Genomic DNA, 27,845 nt, shown 5'->3' on the forward strand with positions numbered 1-27,845 from the left:
TACTTCGACCTTGTAGAAGACGACTGGAACCGTTACCCTATTACACTCAAATTCCCAGGTGTTCCTCATACTTATTTGCCATTGCTGGAGCCCATTGGGGCATCCTTTTGGCTGGTCCTACAAGTGCACACCATCCGTGCTTTCCCACTTCTGTTGCCCAGGTAGTCACTGCCTCAACTCATGCTGTTCCTAAGGTTATGGTGTTGGCTCGTGACAAGGAGTCTTTTGAGGATTTCAAACCTAATGGTCCCTTGAAGCAACATATCGAGGTGTCTCAAACGACTCACTGGGGTCCTAGTGCTCGTATCTGATAGTACACCCATCATATAACCAGTGGCTCCAAGAATTTGTAATCATCCCGTGATGTATACCATTTTATACCCCCAGTATGGTACAGGATGGAGCTAGCTAGGTTGCATATCATGATTGTATACTCCATGCATATAGCTTTGCATTCTCCTAGTAGTAGAGCTCCATCCCCTGCACACCCAGATTCAGCTTTTTTGTTCAGTACTTTTTCATTTTGTTGGGATGACAGAGGATACCCCATACAGGTACTCCGATTTGTCTCATAGGCCGAGTTCGGTCTTTTGGAAGACGTTAATAAAATCTTTCTTTCTTTCTTTCTCTCTCTCTCTCTCTCACTCACCCGCCACAGGAGACGACTGCCCGCCACTTTAGTTTCTCTATCTTACAGCACCCCATGAGAGAGATACTGAGATGAGCAGATTACACCAGTCTTATGCTAGTTGTAGATATTATACACTTTTGTTGTACCTCAGTAGGAGTATTTTCCTTTCGTAGCTGTTTAGGACTGTTTTAGGACTTTTTTAGTCCTTTTTGTCTTACTTTTGATGAGACACCATCAACTGTGTACTATGTTTTGGTCTCATAGGCCACTGGCCTCTTTCGCAGATGTTAATCTCTCTCTCTCTCTCTCTCTCTCTCTCTCTCTCTCTCTCTCTCTCTCTCTCTCGCTTCGAACCTGTGTCGCCTCCCTCCCGCCCACTGCTTCGAACCTCTGTCGCCTCCCTCTCTCTCTTCGAACCTAGGTCGCCTCCGTCTCCCGCCTGCTGACTCTCTGTTCTCAGTCACCCCGCAACCTCTGTCACCTCCCTCTCTCTCTTCGAACCTGGGTCGCCTCCCTCTCCCGCCTGCTGACTCTCTGTTCTCAGTCGCCCCCCCTCTCCCGCCTGCTCGCCTGCTGACTCTCTCTCTCTTCGAACCTGTGTCGCCTCCCTCTCCCGCCTACTGACTCTCTGTTCTCAGTCGCCCCCCTTCTCCCGCCGCCTGCTGACTCTCTCTCTCTTCGAACCTGTGTCGCCTCCCTCCTGCCTGCTGCTGCTTCGAACCTCTGTCGCCTCCCTCTCTCTCTTCGAACCTGGGTCGCCTCCCTCTCCCGCCTGCGGACTCTCTGTTCTCAGTCGCCCCACAACCTCTGTCGCCTCCCTCTCTCTCTTCAAACCTGGGTCGCCTCCCTCTCCCGCCTGCTGACTCTCTGTTCTCAGTCGCCCCCCCTCTCCCGCCTGCTGACTCTCTCTCACTTCGAACCTGTGTCGCCTCCCTCCCGCCTGCTGCTTCGGACCTCTGTCGCCTCCCTCTCTCTCTTCGAACCTGGGTCGCCTCCCTCCCGCCTGCTGCTTCGAACCTCTGTCGCCTCCCTCTCTCTCTTCGAACCTGGGTCGCCTCCCTCTCCCGTCTGCTGACTCTATGTTCTCAGTCGCCCCGCAACCTCTGTCGCCTCCCTCTCTCTCTTCAAATGGGTCGCCTCCCTCTCCCGCCTGCTGACTCTCTGTTCTCAGTCGCCTCGCAACCTCTGTCGCCTCCCTCTCTCTTCGAACCTGGGTCGCCTCCCTCTCCCGCCTGCTGACTCTCTGTTCTCAGTCGCCCCCCCTCTCCCGCCTGCTGACTCTCTCTCGCTTCGAACCTGTGTCGCCTCCCTCCCGCCTGCTGACTCTCTCTCGCTTCGAACCTGTGTCGCCTCCCTCCCGCCTGCTGCTTCGAACCTGTGTCGCCTCGCTCCCGCCTGCTGCTTCGAACCCGGGTCGCCTCCCTCTCCCGCTTGCTGACTCTCTGTTCTCAGTCGCCCCGCAACCTCTGTCGCCTCCCTCGCTCTCTTCGAACCTGGGTCGCCTCCCTCTCCCGCCTGCTGACTCTCTATTCTCAGTCGCCCCCCTCTCCCGCCTGCTGACTCTCTCTCTCTCGCTTCGAACGTGTCGCCTCCCTCCCGCCTGCTGCTTCGAACCTGTCGCCTCCCTCTCTCTTCGAACCTGGGTCCCCTGCCTCTCCCCCCTGCTGACTCTCTGTTCTCAGTCGCCCCCCCCTCTCCCGCCTGCTGACTCTCTCTCTCGCTTCGAACCTGTGTCACCTCCCTCCCGAACCCATCTGTCTCATGGATTGAGGTGCGCCATTGGGTAGATCCGCACCTCTTCACATCAGTTAGAGATAGAGACAGGCAGATTTAGAGGCATACCTCCAAGGGACAGGATATGTCAGATTTGTTGGATAGAGCCAGAGACGGAGGAGCACTACATCTGTCACTCACTGCACAGCATATTATGAGATTCGAGGGCGCTACCACTGCCTTTTCAGAGAGGGATTTGGACCACTGTCTAGAGTCATGGACTGTTGTGATCAGTGATGCTTGGGTTTTTATCTCCTGGAGATCCGCAGGCTCAAAGAGTCCATTATGAGGAGCAGACGCCCGACTGGTAGGGAGTCCACACAGAGACAGATTACTGACTTCTTTAGAGGGACTACCCGGGAGGAGACACAGCCGACAGCCCAACAGTGGGCACCCCGTGGGACTCTAGTTGAGAGAGCTATCTAGTTGGGCAGATCCAGACGCCCGAGGGTTCGCGGATCCTTACATCAGAGACGGTGCCTACACCGGAGGATTCAGAGCATCATTGCGAGGCATCGGGCTCGTCCGACCAGGCATCTCACTATGGCAGATATCCAGGCCATCCGGCAGAGACCCATGCTAGAGCTCCTAGGATGATTACCACTCCAGCCATATATTGTTGTACTCACTGTCACTTTTGTACTCCCCCATATTCATGTATTCATGTATCCATGTACTCATGTACCCCATTTTGACTAGTAGCATTAGCTTCCCACTCTCCCTAGTTGCTGCTTCCGGATGCTCCCTACTGATGTATTGTAGGGCTAGATACTTACCTTCAGTCCTTTCTTTTCTTTTCCAGATAGTGTATCACATGTCATATGGTTGTAACTTTGGTCTCATAGGTCACTTTGGCCTTTTGAAGACGTTAATATAACATTACATTTCATTTCATTTCTCTCTCTTCCCAAAAACAGAGTAACCCTTTGTTGAATCCCATGGCCCAAACTTGGGTTTCAAAATGCAGCCAGGTTCAGCAGCTCTCTCTTTCCATCTTCCGACAAAGAAGGGTAGCTTAAAGGCTTCCATTCAGTTCCACCCCCACCACTAAAAGCATTAATCTTAGACTTATCCTCATACCACACCTTGCGCATCCTCCAAACAGTATGCACAAAAGGGTACACAGGACTTCTCCACCTCTACCGGCAAGTTTGTCTCTGTGCTGCTCCACCATGCTAGATTGGCCTTTTGTGATTGATCCATCAGCCTGAGGAAGCTAACAAAGCACGTTTCCCCACAAAAGACAGTTTACAATTGAAAGTTCTATTAAAGAGAGTGGCGGAGTGCTGCTGCTTGCCCGTGGCAATCACGACCATATACAGTTACCTTTATGGACGACCATATACAGTTACCTTTATGGAGATAGCTATTCAAATTTACACCCAATTGAAACCTTTGCACATGGACCTTAGTACTTAGTTGGGCTTTGTATCATGCCATGGTTTCAGTCCACAACAAAGCATTAAATTTGCCATTGACTCTGTTCTCACACTATACTCATCTTACATCACAAAAGAAGCAATCAATTAAAAAGACATGAATTCAAGTGGTACTTACAAGACAGACTTGTAAGGAGTTGCATGCCGTATTGCTCATTGCATCTTTGGTAATTACATCTACGGGGCTATTAGCTGCTTTAATTGAATTTTCTGGCTCAGAAGGTGGTAGTAGCAGCAACTTCCTTTCAGATCCTATCAACGCTCTAGAATCAAAGACAAAAAGGAAAGGTCAAAGACACTCAAAACATCAGCACTGAAAACCAAAAACAAAAAAAAAAAGTCTTATCCTCAAGTCTAAAATTACAGCTCTGCCTACAAGAGAAGAACAATAAGTCACAAAAAGTCCCGAAGCCCTTATTTGACTAATATACTGTTTTAGCATTTGCAAAGCCACATCACTGTACATGCAATTTTTACCCTGAAAAGGCAAAGATGTCCAGGATAGAGTCTATCCCACCACCCCTGACTCTCCACCAGTAGTAGCCTAGTCCCCCGGCACTTGTGAGAGGTGGGAGATCATCAGCATCATTGCGGCATGGCACATCTAGCGGCTGGCACGGTGCAGTGAGGCCATTGATGGCTCCCTCAAACAACCCCCCCCCCTCATTTTTTTTATAAAAAGAAACGCAGAATCCATCCGAGCAATATGGACAAATATCATTCATACCCTTCATGGTCACTGGGGGGGAAGCTCCAGGGAGATTTTGACAGCATGCAGACACATCGAGAGGCCTTCCTTCCCGCACTCCTTCCACTTGGACAATGCCCGTGACCCCACTTGTCACTACATACCACCAGTTTGGCTCTTCCACACAACCCAACCCCCGCCCCCTCCTCCCCTTTCTTGTATGAGGTAGCTCCCTCCAATAGCAGCCAACAAGGTAGGGGACTACCCTCACCAGTGTCTTTACCTCCTTTGGAGGTTTTGAGCATGTATTTCAGCCTGTTGGCTCGTATTTTATTTTAACTAATAGACGGATCATCTTTTAACTAACTAATTTCCTCTTCATCATCTTCCTAGAAAGGTGCTTTCCACTGTCGGGCAGTTCCTCTCTTAGGCGAGTTTTGGCAACTTCTGTTCTTTGAACCTCCAGGAGGGCATTTCTGACCAGATTTCCGTACCACTGCATATCAATACAATATTGCAGACAAGTGGTTGTCGATGTAGACTTGTAACTCACAATACCCTCTAAAGTGCCCATGTTCCCTACCATCTGCTCTCTATTGTTCCACCAACACATGGTAGCAACAATCTGCAAGAGAGCACGTAGGACAAGAGAACAATACACAAGGTAAGTGATCTTGTAATCCGGTTCCTCCCTCCTACTACTTGCTTCCATAATTAAGCATAAAAGCTTACCAATTGCAAGTAGATACGATGACAACGGAAGTCTTCGCGATGGAAGTCCTTGGAGCGACGAGATCTTCAATTTGTTGCATTTCTTCGCGACAAAAGTCTTCAAGAGGATGAAGGGAACCCTGGGAAAGCTTCCCCTATGGTTCAACTTGAGAAAGGATGGCTGAAATTAGGGTTTTCAGCAAAAAGACCAAAAATTACAACAATAAAGAGAGCTGTTTTTTTGAATTTCAATCATTTGGAGTGTGTAGGAGAGTGATTAACGCTCGGAAACACTCTTGGAAGCTTGGAAAACACCTTAGCAAGCTTGGATATGGAGTTGGGAAAGAGAAAGTGCAAAAAATACAGCCCAAAGGCCTTCATGAAGGAGGCGCCTACCTCTAGAGAGAGGAGAAGTGAGGTGGTGAGTTGTCCACTCTGAGTGGCAAGCAGGTGCTTTGTGGAGCAAGCTAAAGAGGAACCATGGCTGGTTACTCCCTTTGTACAAAGGGGATAAGGTCTAGGTGGTGGACATTGGGTTTTGTCCACCTCAAGTCATCGGTGTGTGTGAACACCGGGCTAGTCATAATTTATAAGTGAGTTTTGGTCGCCCAAAACTTAATGAGGTGTGTACACACTCACTTATAAATTAGAGTTAACTCCTAAGGCTAGGTTTATGACCAATACTTACCACCTGTCACATGCCACATAACCATGTCAGAGACAGTTTCACACTCAAGGGCAGGTGTCCCCTTACCTGGAACTACACATTGGTCAAGCAAGCATGAAAACAGCATGCAATTTCAATTGCAAGCACGCACATAAAGATGCTATGCAATGTAGCATTGATATGGACAATCCCCGTTCATGACACTACACCAAAATAGACGTGCTCGAGGCAAGTACACGAGGTACCAAACCTAATGGTACACCAATCCACCAGACATTTCTGGGCATGTACGCAGACTCGCAGAGGCACAAGTCCCAACGGAAAGCCAAGTCCACAATATCACATGAGTGGCATCAATCCCTAGTAAATACAACTGCCATGGAGACCAGTCCAATGTACATACATGATGAGAAAGCCTGGGTGGACCAATTGGGTGGCCAAATGGTGACATCCCCTCGGCTTCGAAACAGTTGTCCGCAACTGAAAAGCATCCAAATATGTCTGAAACACATACGGGCCATCTCTGAAGAACTCTTCATCTATCCATTTAGCATGAATGGGAAGATAGTTCTTAAACTTTACAAGGTAACGCCTAACAACTTTGCCTGCAGCAAGCTTGCATTCCTTGTGATACACAATCTACTCTGGCTCCAAGATCTCCTCAAGCTCATCCACTTTTGGTGGTCCTCAATGACCGTTTCACTAGGCTCCGGCCCTACATACTTGCGAAGGAGACTCACATGAAAGCATTATATATGTTGCAATGACTAGGTAATGCCAATCTGAAATCCACTTCATTGATCTTCTCGATCACTCGAAAAGGCCCATGGTACCTGGTTGCAAGCTTAGGATATGCACCCTCTTTGCCATGCCTCTTTGTAAGTCTTGCTTTCTCAAATTTCAGCAATACCTAATCATTCTCTTTAACATCTAATTGCCTTCTATGCTTGTCGGCAGCCTTTTTATACTTGTCTTGTGACCTTGCAATGGCTGTCCTGCAATATCCAAGTCTCTTACATACTCATCAGCTGCAAATATCTCATCCTTTGTGTGAACGATGGGTGGCAAAACCATCTTACCATAAACAATCTAACCAGGCCTTTCCCGTAGATGCATGCACCGTGTTGTTGCATGCAAATTCTACAAGCAATCAGTACTTCTCCTAAGAAGACTTCTAATCCGCCACATAAGATTCAAGAGATCCAACACGGCTGAATTTGCAGCCACACTTTGCCCATCCGTTTGAGGGTGTAAAGCTGATGATAAGTCCAAGTTGGTGTTCGTGTTATCAAATAAGGCCCGCCAAAAGCGACTTGTAGTCCTGGGATCTCTATCCCCGACAATGGACTTCGGCATTCCATGATCCTTGAACACTTGTGCAAGATATATTTTAACCATATACTCAGCTTTGATGGTCTTTTTGACCGGCAAGAAGTGAGCTTGCTTGCTAAACCTGTCCACAATTGTCCAAATTGCATCATTACCCTGTTATGTCCCTCTTGATTTAGGACAGCTCCTATGCAATTTCCAGATGCATCACATTCCACACTAAAAGACTTTTGCAAATCGGAAATGATCAACATTGTACCATGAGTAGTTGCATCTTTCAATTTGAGGAATGCATCCCTCTGTACATTAGTCCATTTGAATGTGGTCTTCTTCTTTGTCAAATCATGGAAAGGAGAAGCAATCCATGCAAAGTGCCGAATGAACCTGCGATAGTAAGAGCATAATCCGAGAAAACTACGGATCTCATGCACCAAACTCAATTCGGGCCAATTCCGAATTGTATCAATTTTTGCAGGATCCATCCGCACTTCATCTTTGGACACAATATTCCCAAGATAATGTATCTCTGACAAGAAGAACTCACTCTTCTTTGCATTTATGAAGAGTTTATACTTACGGAGTTTTTCAAAAACAATAGCCAAATGAGCTTTATGCTCTTCTTCGGTCTTCGAGAAGACTAGGATGTCATCAAAGAAGACGCCTCTAAATTTCTTGTACCCACAGAATATGCGATCCATCATTCTATTTAATGTAGCCGGAGCATTTGTAAGACCAAAGGGCATAACAAGATACTCATAAAGCCCAAATGCTGTCCTGAAAGCAGTTTTGTGTACATCCTCAGACACTACTACACGCACTTGACGATACCCACTCTTAAGATCAAGGTTGTGAGAGGCGTCAGAGGCGTTTGGTAGGAGGCGGGTATGGTACGCGCCTCAGAAGACTCGTATTTTTTAGAGATGTTAGAGGCGTGTTAGAGGCGTCTGTTAATATATATATATATATATATATATATATATATAGTGATAGATAGATATAATATATATAGTGAAAGTTGAGAGAGAGAGAGAGAGAGAGAGAGAGAGAAAGAAAGAAAGATATATTAACGTCTACGAGAGGCCAAAGTCACTTGTGTTCTTCCGATCATCGGAAGAAAAGAAAGAAAAGAAAAAGTGTGCATGTGTCTGGATACAACTGTGAATCATCATGGATCGGTGGAGCCCATATACAAACAATATAAAGGGAGGTGGGGATGTGGATGGAGTGCTAAGGCAAGATGCATCTCTATATGCTGAAGGGGTAGTACAAGCATGCTATGCAGATCTATGTCTAACTCCATCCAGTGCCATAAGAGGGATATAAGATATCATACATCGCCGATGCTAAGGCTGTGAATGGCGTGAGCATGTACCCTAAGTCTGAATGAAAGTGAGCTAGCCTCTCCTGTGTCTCCATCTGGTGTCTCATTCGGATAGCTGCTATCTCTCGGTGACGGAGTCGGGGTGCTCTATGTCCAGTCTGTCTAGGTCTCCTCCTGGCTCTCAATCCCTCTGCTCTCTGTGCGGTCACCCCATGTGGTACATCAGCTGGCACTGGCATAGCTCTCTGGAAGAAATCTGTGAGCTGGGACTGTCTCCCACCCCTAGTGGGAGCGGGTGTCTGGAGGAGTCTCTCTCGAGAACTATGAAGCTCTAGTAGTAGTCTGCCAAGCTGTCGCTTGTCCGAGGCCTCCATCAACCGATGTAGTGAAGAGTGCTCCTCAAACAATCCTGCATATCTATCTGTGACCCCCTGGTGGACTCTACATCTACATACAAAGTGATCCTCAGTCTCCACCTCCTCGCGGCACAATCTGCATATCCGCTCAGCTCTGGGAACCCGTGCCGCTCTCCCAGCCTCTATCTCTAGCTGATGTGACGAGACTCGTAGCTGGCCAATAGCAACGCGAGAGCTGTGGCATGTATACATCCATGTACCGCGGTCGATGTATAAACCCATCCCTTGAGATGCTCATAAAGTGGTCTCTGTAATACAGCATCTTCGGTGGTAGTGCCATAGTGGGCTCTCTAGTGCTGTCCATGTCTCCTGTATGTAGTGCTGTCATATGTCCTGTCTCATCACTCTGTTCCTCTCATTGAGAGAGAGGTAACCCCGTGGAGCAGACTGATCATACTGAAAAGGTGGCAACCACTCAATGTCTATCCCATGATGTGAGAACCACTGTAGCATCTGTGCATACCAAGATCCAGTGTGTCCAGCCTCGGCCATCTGTCTGGATGCCTCAAAAGCTCGGCGGGATAATCTCTCCGTGGGCATCTCCCTCATCCTGTGTATATAAAGGAGATCGTCTGGAACAATGCCTCCACTGCCATAGGTGGTGCAGCAAACTCAGCTCGAACAATGTCGTGCGGGATGGATGGTTTGCTGCGTATCATCCTCGAGAGCATCAAGATCTGTGGTCTCCTGTACCCATGTGGAGGCTGCAAGCCCTGGTGCCCAAACCGCTGCTGCATACATCAAGGTTGGTGTCACTAATGTATTAAAGAGCCACCCTTTCGTGCAGGGTTCTTGAAAATGTGCCTGATGACACTGACGCTCAAGGCCACCAAGAGCTGCATACCCCCAGGTCACTCTGTCTCGTACTGCCTGAGCCATGGAGAAGCGTCCAGCTGAGCTAGTAAATGTGATGCCAAGGTAAACATAAGAGCTCACCACCTCGACCCGCCCTCCTGCTAATGTGAGAGTAGTGTGGCTCTTGACTGCGGGTGAGGTGTGGAAGATCATAACCTTGGTTTTCCCAAGGTTCACTGTGAGCCCCTGCTGTGCGCAGAAGTCATCAAGAGCCACAAGGTGTCTTTGAAGCCCAACCTACGTGTCGGATACCAAGATGATGTCATCAACATAAAGCATAACATGGACAGTAATACCTGATAGCTCAACCCCATAGCCTCCTCCCTGTGTGATGTAATCGACCACCTCATCAATATAGAGCCCAAAGAGTGTGGGGAGAGCAGGCACCCCTGCTTCACACCAATGGTGCTAGCAACTGTGTCGGACAAGCCTCCTGGGCATCGAACTCTCCCAAAGACCTGCTCATATAGCCTGTATATGCCCCACATCATGTCTGAAGGTATGCCTAGTGTCTGTAGTCGCCGAAAGAGGCGCTCTCTCGGCACAATATCAAATGCCTTGTGGAAATCCACAAAGCAACAATAGAGCCGTTGCCTCCGTGCCTTGGCCTGATCAATCAGGCATCTCAATGTAAAAATGTGGTCGATGGTCGAGAAGGCTCGACGGAAGCCTGCCTGGCCTGCTGCTCTCAATCCCCCAACCTCTGCATGAGTGCTCAGCTCTGCCTCCAAAACTGCCCCGTATAGTTTGGCCAATATATGGCCAAACATGATGGTCCTGTAGTTCCCGGGGTCTAGAACATCTCCCGCTTTATGGATCGGCACAATAGTGTGCATCGTCCACTCAGCCGGAAAACCCTCTGACAGAGCTCTGTTGAAGAGATGAGCAAGAAATGGTGCCAATGTATCAATAGCATAGATGAGATGCTCTCCCTGTAATCCTGTATGATCTGTCGCCCGTCCATGTTGGAGTCGGCATATGGCCCTCCTAACCATAGGTTAACGTCTTCCAAAAGACCGAACTCGGTCTATGAGACAAATCAGTGTACCTGTATGGGGTATCCTTTGTCATCCCAACAAAATGAATGAGCCTAGAGGCGTCTGTTATATATATATAGTTATAGATAGATATAATATATATAGTGAAAGTTGAGAGAGAGAGAGAGAGAGAGAGAGAGAGACTAGAGTGTGTATGTATGAGCCTTGAGGGAGGGAGAAATGAAATGAAATGTTGTATTAACGTCTTCAAAAGGCCATAATGACCTATGAGACCAAAAAGTTACATCATGGTGGATCTGATACAAAAGGCCAAAATGACCTATGAGACCAAAATAGTCCATCCTCATCATCTGGATACATCATCAAGATTCAAGGGTACAGAGTAAAATGAAATGTATGAAATGAACCAGTAGAGTATAGAGAGAGTTCCAAAAGTGGATATAAAAAACATTATCACCCTAGTGTGTTTGAAGTTTGAACTTTGAACTTTGGGTCTTGAGAAAGGCTTAAGGGAGGGAGAGAATGAGGGAGAGATAGAATGAGGGAGAGAGAGTGTGTGTGTGAGAGGGGCTGCCTTGGACCCTTAAAGAAAGACTCAAATCAACAAAAAAAGAAAAAAGAAAAAAAAATGGACGCCTCAATCAGGTAGTCGTACGCCTCGAACACCTCGAACCGTTAGAGGCGCGCCTCGTAACAACTATGCTTGAGATCAATTCGGCTAAAGCATGCCGATCCATCCAGCTTGTCAAGGATGTCGTCTATGCGTGCAATTAGAAACCAATTTTTAATGGTAAGCTTATTCAAAGCTCTAAAATCCACACACATACGAAAGGATCCATCCTTCTTTTGAACCAAGAGAACGGGTGAACAATATGGGGAAGAGCTTGGCTAAACCAAACCCTTCTCAAGAAGCTCATTCACCTACTTCATGATCTCCTCTTTTTGGGATGCACTTACACGATAGACTGGCCTATTAGTGGTGAGCTACCCGGCACAAGATCAATGCGATGATCTTCCGGTCGTACGGGTGGCAACTCATTTGGTAACTCATCAGCAAAACAATCATTGTACTCTTGCACGAATTTCAGCCTATCATTACAAAGAGTGTTTACATGAACATTATTTCCCTCAACAAGATCCAGTACAAAAATCAAGTACGCAAAAACACTCTTTTTCATTACTTTCTTAATTTTTACATGAGATACAAGGAGAATGGTATCACCCTCTTCACCAGCATCAATTACATGCTCTCCGCCTTTATGCATGAAGGTGATCCTGTTGGTCATGTAAGCCTTGCCCGGATCAATACGTGTATGGCAAGGCTTTCCAAGCAATACATCACATCCATTCAAAGACGCCACAAGAAAATCCTCATGATCCACATAGCCTTGAATGTGTATGCGCAACTTGCCAATAATAAGCATGACCTGCAGTTCTCTATCAACAAAGGCAACCCCTGCTTCCATTTGAGGACCCATGTCCTCCACGTCAATACCCAAAGCAGTTGCCATCTGGGTAGATATGACGTTCTCAATTGCACAATCATCAAACATAAACAAAGCGGGCTGATCCTTAAGCTTTCCCCAAGCTTTACATAGAACCCTGTCTTTGCTATCATGTGAAGTGTTGCCCTGCACATCCAGAACCATATGCACATTAGGGTTTGATGCATTTGCATAACCATGCTTCTTCTTGTTTGGGCATGCCTTTGCAATATGCTCGGTGCTACCACAAGTAAAGCATTTCCCCTCGCTCATGTATTGCTTTTTCTACTCTTAAGTGAGACCATAGTCTCTCACTTTGAAGGGACGCTTCTTGGTAGTGTTATTTTCAGCCTTTGGACCATTTTTATCTTCGTTTTGGTCCTTTTTAGGTGGCTGTCCATTATTTTGCAGGTTTTGGACAGCCCTCTCTTTGCCTTCAAATGAGGGTTTAGCCTTATTGGATCGACTCAATTTGAGTTCCAATTGCTTGGTGGCAGTGGCGGCTGCGATTAGTTAATGTAAGGTGTGATCAGGATACATTTGTAGTCCCGCTTTGTACACGGAATGCAATCCCGATTGAAACCTTCTCTTCCTTTCCACCTCAGTGACATGCATAAATGGAGACACCTCCAAAAGCACTTTCCAAAACTTTCGTACATATGCATTCACTGTTTTCCCCTCATTTTGCTTCACCCAATCCCATTTCACTGTTATCTCATTCAATGCATTGGGAGGCAAGAATTGAGCATATAACCTCTCCTTGAACTCTTCCCATGATCTAACAGGATTTGGTGAGAGATTCTCCGTGAGCCACAAATGGACAGCAGTGCCTTTCATGAACATGCTTACATGTCGGATCATGGATTTCTAAGTGAAATCCTCATCACTGAAAGCAATATCAAACTGGGCAATAAAAGCAAGTGCCTTTGATGCATCATGTTTCCCATGATATACGTCCAACTTCACAGATTTGTCTCTGGCTTTGAAGTCACGAGATTTTGCTGCATGTGCTTGCATCTCAACACCGTGTTTGTCCATTGGGACAACCCTTGTGACTGGCATCATTTTAGGAGCAAAAGGTGATGCATAAGGCATACATACATGTGCCCTATAAGCATGAGACATGGCTGGCCCCTCAACATGCATTGGTACATTTTCAGCCATAGCTTCTCCCTCACAAGCACACTCGAAGGCATGAGTGGCATACGAGATACGCGGAATACCTACACCAACAGAAAATTGCAGTCCATGTTGCATGTGTTGTGCATAGACATTTTCAAACGGCGATGGCATTTGACACACACTTTGACCACTGCCATAAACATTGTGTCCTTCACGGGGTACATCAGGTATTCCTGCATGGCGTGACGTCGCATGGAGATTCATCCTCTTAGACATAATTTCTTGTTCGGGCATCTGTGGGGATTCCAAGACATGTGGGATGGTTGCCTTTTCGCGGCATCCTCTAGACGAGCCAAGTATGCACGTGTTGCATCAATCGGTTGCATGTGCAACTCTTGAGCAATCATTGATATTGCATGATCCATGTAAGATTCAGCTTTCTTGGCTTTCAAACGGTCCATGGAGAAGAGCCCTGCATACGGGTAAGTTCAACCCTCAAGACTATAGACTCTTCTTCCTGCATCTTCTCTTTGCCACGGGATGGTTGTCCCACATATTCATGTTCCCTATTGTGCACCACATGAGTTTGTTCATCCTGTCAAGCATTGGAGGCATGCAATTCATTATTCCCGCCTCTTGTGTTACCATCTCCAACATTCACTGTATGGCTGTCCATAATGTTCTAAGTGTAGAGATAGCTAGTGTTCACAGTGATCGTCTCTCACCATAGAAGTGAAAGAGAACCGTATGCTCTGATACCAATGTAGCTTGGTTGAACACAATGCTAATCAATACACTTCAATACACTCAGATTTGATAGACATGCTCAATATAAGAAGTAATTTGCTGGATTGACAAGAGACACAATGAGCTGGAACGGCCGGCCCTCCCTCAAATAAAGTATATCGATCTTGGGAGAATCAAGTACATAGTGTCATGGGCATTTCTGACCAGATTTCCATACCAATGCATATGAATACAGTATTGCAAACAAATGGTTGTCGATGTAGACTTGCAACTCACACTACCCTCTCAAGTGCCCATGTTCCCTACCATCTGCTCCCTATTGTTCCACCAACACACAGTAGCAAAAATCTACAAGAGAGCACATAGGACAAGAGAACACTACACAGGGTATGTGATCTTGTAATCCGGTTCCTCCCTCCTGCTACTTGCTTCTATATTTAAGCATAAAAGCTTACCAATTGCAAGTAGAGTCGGTGACAGCGGAAGTCTTCGCAATGAAAGTCCTTGGAGCGATGAGATCTTTGATTTGTCGCATTTCTTCGCGACAAAAGTCTTCAAGAGGATAAAGGTAACCCTGGAAAAGCTTCCCCTATGGTTCAACTCATGGTCACCACGAAACGTTTCACTGTCGAAACAATCTATTTTGGAATGAAACGTTTCAACGGTGGATAGGTGCATAATGAAACGGTAGATCGAAACGATCATATGCATAAAAATTCAGATATTGCCATAATGTCACCATCGAAGAAAGGAGGATGGTTAAAACATAAAAAAGAGAAGAGAACAAAAGAGACAAACAGAAAAGAAGGGAAGTGAAAGACTTAAAAATATAGAGAGAGGTTAAAGCATAGAAAAAATCACAATTTTTTTGTTCCACATGAAACGAAATGGTTTCAATGATGCGCATGAAACGTTTCAACGCCGAAACGTGAAACGAGTTTCAAAGCCACCCAAACGAGTTTCATGGTAACCATGGTTCAACTTGAGAAAGGAGGGCTGAAATTAGGAATTTCAACAAAAAGACCAAAAATTACAGCAATAAAGAGAGCTGTTTTGCTTAATTTCAGTCATTGGGAGTGTGTAGGAGAGTGATTAGCACCCGGAAACACTCTTGGAGCCTTGGGAAACACCTTAGCAAGCTTCGATATGGAGTTGGGAAAGAGAAAGTGCAGAAAATACAGCCCAAATGCCCTCATGAAGAAGGCGCCTACCTCTAGAGAGAGGAGGAGTGAGGTGGTGAGTTGTCCACTTTGAGTGACACGTAGGTGCTTTGTAGAGCAAGCTAGAGAGAACACATGGCTGGTAACTCCTTCTGTACAAAGGGGATAAGATCTGGGTGGTGGACATTGGGTTTTGTCAACCTCAGGATATCGGGATGGTCATAATTTATAAGTGAGTTTTGGTCGCCCAAAACTTAATGAGGTGTGTACACACTCACTTATAAATTAGAGTTAACTCCTAAGGCTAGGTTTATGACCAATACTTACCACCTGTCACATGCCACATAACCATGTCAGCAGATAGTTTCACACGCACGATTCACACGCGGGCGTCTCCTTATCTAGAACTACACATTGGTCAAGCAAGCATGAAAACAACATGCAATTTGAATTGCAAGCAAGTACATAAAGATGCTATGCAATGCAGTATTGGTATGTACAATCCCCGTTCACGACACTATACCAAAATAGACGTGCTCCTGGCAAGTACACGAGGTACCAGACCCAATGGAACACCAATCCACCAGGCATTTCCGGGCATGTACATAGAGGCACAAGTCCCAACGGAAAGCCAAGTCCACAGTATCACACGAGTGGCATCAATCCCCGGCATATACAACTGCCATGGCCACTAGTCCAATCTACATACATGATGAGAAAGCACGGATGCACCAATTGCGTGGCCAAATGGTGACAATTTCTCATGCCATATCGCTTCCTTGCCTCCAAGAAGATCCTATTCTACAGAGAGTTGAGTACTCTGGCCTCCCAAGCCAACGCTTCATTTGCCAGCAAATGGAACACCTTGCTAGACCTTGTCCTCGCCGTCAGTCCAAGACGATGCCTCCATTGGTCCCTCACGTTCCGTACATGTGTGGGAGTATTGGTTATATCATCTTAATGTTAGTTTCATATGGTTGTTTATATTTCTAATCAATTAATTTATTAATTGATTGGCTTAGTTGATGTAAGTGCATATCATTGAATTGGATAATGGAGACGAGCTGGTGGTGGTCAAGAATATTTTGAGATGCTCGATTTTGAATGTCTGACACAAAACAATATATACCTAGATGAATAAATTTACCTTATAAGAAAGTGCAATTTATAACCTCATGGTAGTCATCCACAAGACAATAAACCATCAACCTCATCATGCATAGTATGGACTAGATACTACGACATCTCCACTAATGTCACCAGTGCCCAATAGTAATAGTGGGTGTAGAACTTGGTACCAATATATGCTCCCACACACACACACCCCCATGCGCGCACACACACACATAAGAGCATACATTCATACAGAGGTCTATGTGAAAGCTCCCTTGTGCATATTTGATTTTACAAAATATGTATACCTTTATATGGTTTTAGATTCACATCTTTTTTTAAAGTAGATTAAGCTTGCACACTCAATAAAGCAAGCTATTCTTGAAGAAGTCGACATATTTGCAAAGCACACTACTTTCAGCCCCAAAAGCTATCTCAAAAAATATATTCAAGTACACTAAGAGGAAGCGCGGGATACAACTTCTTAGACGGGTATTCAAGATATAACCAAATTTCCATTGCTCCGGAGAATCAAGCGAAATAGTAATAGTGGGTGTAGAACTTGGTACCAATATATGCTCCCACACATACACACCCCCACGTGCACATACACACATAAGAGCATACATTCATACAAAGGTCTGTGTGAAAGCTCCCTTGTGCATATTTGATTTTACAAAATATGTATACCTTTACATGGTTTTAGGTTCACATCTATTTTTAAAGTAGATCAGCTTGCACGCTCGATAAAGCAAGCTATTCTTGAAGAAGTCGACATATTTGCAAAGCACACTACTTTCAACCCCAAAAGCTATCTCAAAAAATATATTCAAGTGCACCAAGAGGAAGTGCGGGATACAACTTCTTAGACGGGTATTCAAGATATAACCAATTTCCATTGCTCCGGAGAATCAAGCGAAAACTTCTTTTGTTACAGAACACGGAGTTTATGCTTATAGAGTTATGGCATTTGCCTTTTAGGATTTTCTAAGGACGTTTCTTGAAGCTTTCTTAGATAATTTGTGCATTCATTCGTCATGGAAGGAGCACTTATCATGCTTACGAAAGGTATTTGAAGGGAGTCCAAAGGTTTATGAGACATGTAGGCTACTACATGCGATTCATCCTCTTCTATGCCAAGATTGCACATCCCTTGTACATGCTTCTCATTATATTTGTGTGGATAGAAGAATGCCAAGAGGCCTATGACATGTTGAAGCAAGCTTTGGCTAGTGCTCCCATACTATGAGTGCCAAACTGGGATGTTATCTTCCATATGCATATTGATGCTTCTAACTTTTGAAATTGGATAAGTCCTAGCTCACCCAGGTGAATATAAACTAGACCACCCTAAGAGTTTTGCTAGTCGACAGTTGTGTGAGGCTGAGATAAATTATACCACCATGGAGGTTCACTCTCGTGTGGGAGCAAATTGGACCCAATCTTGTGGCTTGAGCAACAGTTTATTCTATTTATGCTTGATATTTAGTATTTGTGCAATCAATTATTTGGGTTCATGTCAATCTCCCATAATAGTTCCTCTCACTCTTCACACATTCCTATTGACTCTCTTTAATGTAGAGAAGCTTGCGGAGGCTATGATGACACTCCCTAGGGACAAATGTCAAAGAAAGAACAAACTTCCAATCTTCTTATTTCTTCGACACCAGGATCTCATGAAAGGCGGCTTCAAAGCTGCCTTCAATGAGATCATGCTCACGGGAGCCATGCTAGAGAGGCCGTCAGAGGGATTGATCCATTTGATTTCCAAGAAGGGTGGTGAGACAGATTGGAGATTCAGCTCTGGAGACCCATCACCCTCCTAGGGACCACCTACAAAATTCTAGCCAAGGCCCTCAGCCAGCGAGCGACTGTAGCCCTTCCTCTCCGATTTGATCCATGGCACACAGACGGGTTTCGTCCAGGATCCAAGCATCTTGGACAACATCTTCACTTTCTTGAAAACCGCTTCCGCTAGGTTGAGGCAACAGGATCTTATTGTTCTTCTTGATTTTGAGAAGGCCTATGGGCCATGGCACAGTGGACTGGGGCTTTTTGGAGGGGACGATGGGCAGGATGGGATATCCTGAGGAGTGGGTTCAAGGTATTTCTGGACTTTACTCGGCTTCACATAGCTAGGTTCTCATTCAAGGAGCCAAAGGCAACACATTTTCTACTTTCTCGCTCGGTCCAGCAGGGCTGTCCACTGGCACCTTATCTATTTCTGCTTGTAGCAGAGGCCATGAGTAGTTTTCTCTCCGCTAGGGAAACAAGGCTCCAGAGACTGTGTCTTCCCATCTGCGCACTGATTCCGGCTCCGCCGATCACATAGTAGCATACTTGTCCGAGAATGAGGGGAACCTCCAGAGATTCGATGAGGTGAGCATCTTGAGTACACATCAACTCGCACAAGTCAAGTGGATTTTGGGTTGGCTCATCACCCGCCCCGACTTGGCGTCTAGTTGAGGCTTTTCAGTGGATCCCTAGGGGCTTCTTGTTAATTATCTTGGATGTCGGGTGAGCATCAATATCTCCGCATCACTCTCTCCTCGGAGCAGCAACTAGCCCCTCTTCTTTTGAGCATTCGGAAGAAGCTATTATACTAGAGTTCAACCAGGCTTTTCTTAGCTAGCCGGGTCATGGTGGTGAACCAGATTCTTCTCGCCACCATGTGGTAAAAATTCACACGTTAGACCTTGAGAAATTTTGAAAATAAACAAAAGAGAGAATATACAGAAAAGAAACCACACTAAAGGTCTGACTAGCCTTGGGCCCCGACTTGTATTAGATTAAACCCCTTGGAGGAGTTCTTAGAGCTAGAGAGCTCTCGTCTTTTTACATGTCTCAACAATGAGAGAATAGCTGAATTTATAGTTCTTGCCATAAAGCACTTTTGAGAAAAGCGCTTTAAAACTCACTTATAGCGCAAAAAGCTCCTCTTTTTAGTATTTAAAAACCTTTAAATCCTTTGCTTTCCAAAGCTAGTCACATCATTCCAAGCCTGTAAGGTTGCCCTGAGTTGCTATCCTACCAGGTGGCAATGCCACGTCACTTCTTTTTTTCAAAAAAAAAATCGTTGCGTTTTTGCATGTCAACAACCTGTATTTTGATGCTTCGGTGATAGTACATCACATCTTGTTGGGCCTTCTCTCTTGGTCAGGTTAAGTGGTTGCTCCCCAATTTTTTGTGGGCTGGCAGTGATGGGAGGCCTACTCGGGCCAAGATGGCTTGAAGAGTGATCATTGCGGCGCAGATGGGGGCCTGGGCATCCTCGACCCCTCCAGTCAGAGCCACGCCCTTTTGGGCAAGTTGATAGTTCGTGGCGTTTTTGGTGGCGAGCCCTGGAAGGACTTCCTTTTGGCTAGGATCTCCACTCGCACCCCGATTTTGGGAGGCCCTTGGCCCAAGAGTACGAGATGGATCTTCACAAAGATGCGGGCTCATGGCTTTAGCCCTGCATTTGAGGACAGATTTGCAGCCAGTCTCTTGTGTGGTTGGGATCATCTCAGGCTGGCTCTTGTCCACACTCTGCTCATGTGGCATCTAGACTCTGATCTGGAACCCCCAAGTCCACGTATTGTGGGGAGCTTTGAGCAAGGTCACTTGAAGATTAGCTTAGATTCAGACAGCTGCCCCCAGAGGCCCAGGAGAGGAGCCTCACTGGGATCCGGGATAGGAACACACTTAGCCTCGACAATGACTCTTCCATCCCTGCGGAGTAGTTGTCCCCAATCCGGGACCCCCCCCCAACCCGCCCCACTGGTTGGGAGTGTTCACCAGGCATGACATACCTTTGGCAGTCCATGCTGATGAGAACTCCACCTTACTCACCTTCTCTATTGGACCTCATGGCAAACTTAAAAGAGCCCCATATCATGTATGGAGCATTTCAGGGGATGCACCTTGCAAAGGGTGAGGGCGATTGTTTTTCATGCGCATGAGTGGCACATAGACCCTCCGCCCACCAAGGTGGCCAAAGAGAAAGTCTAGTGTTTGTGGATTTGGGAGAGCCGTCCTCTCACCCACCTCCAGTGGGACCCAGGGGGGATGATCCAAAAGATAGGGAGGAGACTCCTGGTACCCCCTTTTTTGCTACACTGCACAACTGGCCATTGGAGGTAGGCCAGCAGCCTGTTCAAGGTGTGGCCATCCCCAGAACTCCCAGTGTCATTGTCTTTGGGATTGCCTGAAGGCTCAGTAGGTTTGGCAAGGGATTCTCCGCATCTTCACTATGGACCAGCTCCCGCACTATTACGTGGAGCACAGTTGCTTGGGCCACGGAGGCGGAGGCCGTCATATCATATGAGGACGATGGTAAGGGGCTAGCCCTTCAAGTCTCTTACCTTCATTTTTCTACAGTGCCAGTCCAGATCCATGTACTGGTCACTAGGCTCCAGGTTCTAGACAGAGATGGGAGATTTGCAGCAGTATTGCTGCATGGCATATCTGGAGGGCGCGATGAAACAAAGCCATCGAAGGCACTCTCACCCCGCCAGCAGATTCCATCCATAGCATCTGGCTCTATATCATTCATAACCTACATGGACAGTGGGGGAAGCTTCAGGGTGGTTCAGACCGCATGCGGAAGCGCTGGGAGGCCTTCTTGAGGAACTGCATAATCTTGGGGGGGAGGGTGACCACACAAATCCTTAGCCATGCAAAGTGGGCTATGACAGTGGGAAACCATTGCTAAGAGTAGTCCATTCAGAGGGTGCCAACAATGATAAGGGTTGTGTATGGGATGCTGGTTGGGGTGCATGACGGCAGTGATGACGTCAGATTCTCAGGTATTGACGTCATTTCCCAGACCAACAGGAAATGAGGAAAGGAGCTAGTACTGAACACCCTAAGAGAGTGGGTGTTCTTTTCAAGCTGCTGCTGGGATTTGTGAATGGCAGGCATGATACAAAGCTCAAGGTTACAGGCTGATGGGATTTGCAAGTTGCAGACATGATACATAGCTCATGGTTGCGCATAGCAGACATGATACATAGCTCATGGTTGCAAGTGGCAGACAATATACATAATTCATGGTGGCAGATATGATACAAAGTCACTCAAGCAGCATCACAAACCATTCGCTAACAGTGCACACCATCTTTTGGAAAGTGGGTGGGTTGGAGAAAGAAAGAGATGGCCATAGATACATGTACGTGTATGTGTACATGGGTGCAGACAACTCTATCAGTTGGGCTAGAAAGGATTTTCAAGCAAGCAACCAATCTATTCATATTAGGAAATAATTTAGCATTATCCTAGATGGTTCACATTATCGACTTCAAACATTAAAAAAACATGATTGCAAGGAACACTTTTTTAACGTTACAAAATCATATCCAATTGCCTGACTGAATTTCAAACCCCAAGGGAAACTACATGAACATGTCCAGAGAAGGAGCCCTTGCTTAAGTCACATGTCTGCTAAGAAGGATTATAACAAAGTATAATCCGCTTATTTACATACTGAAAAACAAATTATTGCATCCATGATTTAATTTTTCTGAAAACCTAGGTGCACACCTTGATGATGGTATTTCAATACTATTTTCCTGCTGGTGAGAGCACCACCTCTCTGCCATAATCCCAAAGATCCGCTCCAACTCACTGAAATTTTCCAAGAATTATCAATATAGAATTCAAGTCTAGGCTATTGGATATATTATCAAATTCTTAAAGAACAATACTTGCATCCCAATAAGTGATCTTTTTCGCGTAAAGCCTCCTACAGACATCTCCCTCACCCATCACCACTGAACAAGCAGGGTTGGACAGGGAAGGTCCCCCACCCGAGGGACAGGAGGGTAACATCCACCCTTTTAACAGGCGGGATTATGTCTGTAAAGACCATACAATCCTTCAGACATAGAACACTTGAAACAAAAAAAACATACCTTTTCAGGGATGAGTTTTTCCAAAACCGGAAAAGCACAGTAAATGCCATTTCATAGAGACCAGACTGCACAAGCACCGCTAGCACATCTGCCGGTGACAAGTCACCTCCTGCCCTTGATATAAAACAAGCATAGATAAATAACCCCACAAAGAAACCCTTCCGAAGACAACCACAGGAAAGAGAACAAATAAAGCTCTATCACACCATGAAAGTTCAGTTGAACACCAGCCTCAACAAGTAGCAGTTGGGCTAAAGTCAGTGTATAATCCTTCTCTAGTTCCCCAACATCGACATGTGAGCATCTGCTCCTCTGAGTCAAATGGCCAGCTGACATAAAGCACTTCCTGGTGAGATAGTAAACAATGGCTGGAAAATGGAATGCAACTATAATTTACCCTGCAGATTTTGAAAACTGTAGACTGGCCAGTAGTTTGTACCATCATTGCTGGCATAAACGCGAATACGCTTGGAAGACGGTCTGCAGCTTAAGCTGCCAAATACATCAGACTCTAAGTCAAGCCATGCATACATGGAGTCTACCAGATGCAAAGCATTGATTGCTGCAGCAAGGCTGTTGAGCTGCTCTTGGAGAACAAAGGCAACTGACAAATGAGCCTCTGCTAGACCTGTCTCCTTCATGCGAACAGAGTATAGATACATGTATAAAGCTGCCCGTCGCCAATTGTTACGTTGCATGTGAAAGGAGTAGAGAAGCTTAAATGGGTTTGGATTTGCAGTTATGTCAGAGTAGTCTGCCTGCAAACAAAGGGGGAAACAACCCTACCACATGAGTCTGTAAAAGTGTGATTTAAAGATTTGGTTGAACTCTACCATTCCAAGTCATATATTCAAATATTCACAGAAACACTTTGCAAACTGCTTGCATACCTTCAACACAAGCTCTTGCTCTACTCTCTCCAATATCCCCGCATATGGTAGCTCAGACCCGCATAGGACCTGTAGTGAAAACATCAACATCATTGCCATGTGTCAATGAAACAGATTATGGTTACAATCTTGCTGATCAGTACCTCAGTCGCCTTTTGTTCACATAAAACAATGAGGAACCTTCGCAAGCAGATATACTTGCTCTCCCTGTCAGGGTTTGAGATAATGGCACAATACGCCTCCTTGAAGTGCTTTTGATCCAAAGAAAACTTGAAGATATTGGCCCATAAACGCCCTTTGATGACTGATGCTGCATTTGATGGTTCAAAGGTTTCTACGTTGTAGCTTTTTGCTGCTTCGTCCACTTCTTGAAGAGCTGCATGAGCAAATTGGCAAGCACCTTCACTTACATTATTTTGCTCAAATATCTGCATGACCCATTCAAAGTACTGAAATTTCCAAGCAGAAGCTGACCCGTTAACTGCACACAAGAATCAGAAATTAAAATGGTCAGGATCTACAGCAGGTAGCTAGCCTTATCATGCAGCATCGTAGAAACGCTATATTAGGTAGCAGGAGATTCAATGTCAAATACTCTACACAACGTTGCTATCCAAAACTATCAAGGCCAAAGTTGGAAGTTTTTTTGAAGAGTTTATGCATAGAGGAAAACTGTCTCTCTTTTGAAATTGTGAAGCCTGTCAGACACAGTAGATGAACCCAGAAAGTTTGGCCTCCATCTCGCAAAGGACCTGATAGCCCCCCTATTGTGAGTTTGGATTACTGGTTTCCATGCTGCACCTAGCAGATGCCATCTAGGGCCCAGAAGACCCATCTTTGGATTTAGGAGGACCAGCCCCTATCCCGTATGCAGTGGGTCCCAAAGGAAAGGTATTGACAGATCCCACAACTCGCCAGCCCACCTAGCCCTCTCCATCTTCGCAAATTGTACCCACCTTGGATGTTCGATCCAACTCCACCAGCAAGGCATCACTCCTTACGCCTAGCATCATTAGCTGATCTAGGGGCCAGAGCATGTAAGATCCCATCCTTTCATTCTGGAGACGAGTTGAGAGCACCTCCTAGACACCTCCAAGGCCATGCACGACCAGAGCGCATCTTTTCTACGCACCTGGACCCCTCAACCATTCTCGTTTAGTGGCAAAGATTACATCACTTAGCATTATATGACCCCTACGTTGCCCCCCCGCCCCCCGATATGTATATCTTGAAGTCACATTTACAGGCCCGGTGTCCAGTATGACTACTGCCGCCACTGACAGATTAGCACCAGAGCATACCTCCCTGATCCTTTGCAGAGAGAGAAAGAGTGTCACCATCTTGGACATTCCTAGTGTGAAAAGGGATCTGGTGGATTCCACAATGCCCAAATCTACATTAATGTATAAGCTTTAGGAATGGGAGATTATGCACTACAAAAGATCAAGTGCCCGAAGCTTCATCTAGGTGCCCAATATGATTTCTTCAACGCAGAAGTAGGCATTGGAGCTCAAGTGTCAAGTGGAAAGCATGTATGGTGAGCTCCCAAGGATTTAGGAGAGATCTAGCATTGAAACATGTTACATAGTGCTCACATACATTTCTAATAAGGTGGAATACAAAAGAACAGACCCGGCTTCCAGCCATGATTTTGTAAGGTTTATTCATATTCAATAAAAGTCTCCTTTTTGCCCCCCAAAAAAAAAAAAGAACAAACTCCTAAAATCTAGGAGGGTTACTAATTTTGGAACAACTTCCAATGGAAATTCTGGTCATTACCTCAATAAGCCAAGCAAATGACGGAACTTGCCGAAGCACCTTTTATAGAAGGTCTACGAGCTGGGACATTTTTAGAGAGGAATTTTTTATTTTTTTTGGTTTGTTGGGGGGGGGGGGGGGGGGGGGGGGGGGGGGGGGATCTCTTAAATTGGGACGTGTGGTAAGACTGTGGCTCACAGTGAGACACATGACCTCACACTTGTCACCTTTGCTCTCCACTTGACATATAGCTTTTACTTGCCATTCTAGCTCATGAGAGCCTCTTACTTACTCAAGGTATAGTCCAAGCATGGCTGTCCATGAGGAAGGACAAGCTAGAAAATAATGGAAAAACACATCTGATTGCCTAGTAGTGATCTCACCCTAGGCATAGGAGCCCTGGAGAGATTCACGCAAGCGTCTGAAGTATAGTTATCAACTGATCGGTTGGCAAAGACTTGCTGATTTCTATCATGCCAGACAGTCCATAGTGCCCAAACACTACACACACAAGCACGCACAAAGTGAGGGAGTCATGAGGGAGAGATGGCACATAGCACAATTAGATTTGCTTGGAGTGAGTGAACCAAAAAACAAGTACAAAGATAAGGACACATCATAAGTGAAATAAGAGGGTGTTCCTATGCATAGGGGAAAAAACTCCTAGTGAGCACAAAAGTGCCCCGGCTAGACCTAGAGTGTTCACACACCACTACCCATGACATAGAAATCTACAAAGCCCCCTAGAGTGATGATGCGAGCATGTACACGGATATGGCTAATAAATCCCCAAAAGGCAATAAGCTTAAAGCTTTGTGGAAAGCTTCAAGCCTTTCACAAGGAAGAGCCTTCGCGAACAAATCTGTCACATCGTCATATACACCAAGTTGATCTCTCTTGCATGGAGCCTTTCCCTGACATAATGGTAATGCACCTCACCGTGCTTTGCGCAAGCATGAAACATTGGGTTCCTCACAACTACCAATGCTCTGAGAGTCAATGTGGATAGGAGTGGAGGACTACTGTCCAACACTAAGATCTGCCAAAAGGCATCTGAGCCATACGCACTCAATGTTGGTTGTTTCTTGCTGAGCCATGATATGCATAAACCGCCAAGAAAGAAACAAAATCTGCTACTGAACACTTTGGTGGCGTAAGATAACTCATAGATCCTCCTATAAGTGCCTCTTGTAAAGAGTGGCTCCTAAGAGTCAGCAATCTATAGAGAACATATAGATCCTACTTTGCTTGTGTTACTGCACTAGTGAGTAACCTACCATTGTCCATTCTAGATCCCCAACCTCACATGCATGGCCTCTTTTCTGTCTGTGCGGATTACGGTTCGCAAAGATCGCCTAATTCCTCTACCAAACCCTAACCCTAACTAGTAGTCTTAGAATGGCCCAGGCCAACGTGTGTTGGAGCTGTCTTTTTCTTTTCAGAAAAGCAATTGTCAAGGGCTACTGGATACCGGTTCTCTTGAACCATGCTAGCAAAATGGATCTACTCTTGCCAAGAGTTATGAAACGAGCCAAATTAAGGAAGACTACGATAGAGGAATAGTCTAAGTACTTTTCTGTATGGTACTTTCAAGACTTGGGCAAAAAGTGCCCCTTTACCATGGCACCCTTGTGGGTAGACATCATTTTGGGTATTTGAGTTTATCGTCAATCCGATTTTGTGATGGATTGTTCAGCTTAGACAGTTGACATGCCAAGGCTCCCCAATGTTTACATCCCAACAAACCAGTGAAGAAAAGAAAGCTTTGTCTGGCACAGTTCCTTGAGATTTTCTTGCCTCTACTTTATGCCATGTAGACCAAAAAAGCACATCATCACTTTTATTCTTGGACCAAGCCACCATGAAAAGAAAGAAATTTTTGAAATTATTGATCAAGGGGTTTATCCCCTGATTTGACTGCCACACTCACATTCTTCAAGAAAATAATGATGAGAGTTTTCTAATCCTTAATTGGAAGGAGTATAGTTGTCTTTCGTTTTGGCATTCTGGTCTCCCAAAACCCCCAAAGCAGGCATACACAACACCTAAACCAAGTATCGAAAATGTTGAAGTAAGAGGGGGTTCACAGCAAGTAGTTGACATCTCTCTTTTTGAAGGTAGTTTCTTATTTGAGATGCATTACCAGCTCATGTGGATTTCTTTGGATCCATCCAAGGTTAAATCCCCAAGGACGCCAAGAGCTTCTCTGGTCCATAAGCTTGCTCAAGCTTGGAGAGGACATAAAGTCAAGTTTTCAGACATTGCAGCTTCATTATCAGATCTCCTCGATGGCTTATAGTCCAAAAGGTTTTCCAAAAATTAAAGCAGATAGCACCACATCAGTATCATTTTTCGCAGTTTCAAGGTGGGACAGACCATTTAGAATCATACCTGATGCTAGTTATCATGCCAATGGAAACACACACATCCATGCCCAAGAATGATAACAAAGTGTACACTCAAGGTGTACACACAAAAAAGAGCATGCAACACACACACGCACACACACACAGCCAGTACTCATTTTCCATCCTGTTCACTTCCTTTTGAGGTTGAGATGCTGAAACATGGTCTTGCCTGGAAAGCTTGTCTGCATTCCTGTTTTCAAGAGGAGTGTGTGAAGGTCTTCCCTATCCTGTCCCACCGCCGATGCTACTCTGTAAAACAGGTGGCACAAACTTAATCAAACAAATTATCCTCATACAATCACAACCAAGCAAATAAGCATGCATTTGAAAGGGAATGTAAACTGCTCTAAAGTAAACATCTATGTTGCAAGCAGAGCTGATTTAGTCACCTGCACATTTCAAAAAGTGATACACAGAAACATAAGCCTTTTTCTGCTAGAGTGT

At 45.6% G+C, this 27,845-nt stretch overlaps 1 protein-coding gene across 1 annotated transcript in view; it reads right to left on the reverse strand.

Moving 5' to 3' along the window:
- The window catches only part of SAR1 (SUPPRESSOR OF AUXIN RESISTANCE1), a 140,351-nt gene that overhangs the window by 35,612 nt on the left and 76,894 nt on the right, over positions 1 to 27,845 (reverse strand). Inside the window, exons 16-23 of the mRNA XM_086814697.1 lie at positions 27,571 to 27,650; positions 23,379 to 23,716; positions 23,236 to 23,304; positions 22,785 to 23,103; positions 22,552 to 22,674; positions 22,346 to 22,454; positions 21,975 to 22,058; positions 3,962 to 4,106 (exon numbers count right to left, since the gene is read on the reverse strand). Of these exons, the coding sequence (XP_086670823.1) occupies positions 3,962 to 4,106; positions 21,975 to 22,058; positions 22,346 to 22,454; positions 22,552 to 22,674; positions 22,785 to 23,103; positions 23,236 to 23,304; positions 23,379 to 23,716; positions 27,571 to 27,650 (1,267 nt within the window). The remainder of the gene's footprint in view (positions 1 to 3,961; positions 4,107 to 21,974; positions 22,059 to 22,345; positions 22,455 to 22,551; positions 22,675 to 22,784; positions 23,104 to 23,235; positions 23,305 to 23,378; positions 23,717 to 27,570; positions 27,651 to 27,845) is intronic.

This window comes from Cibotium barometz, chromosome 20 (genome assembly GCF_041138505.1).
Source record: "Cibotium barometz isolate CiBa-2024 chromosome 20, ASM4113850v1, whole genome shotgun sequence".
Lineage (NCBI taxonomy): Eukaryota > Viridiplantae > Streptophyta > Polypodiopsida > Cyatheales > Cibotiaceae > Cibotium > Cibotium barometz.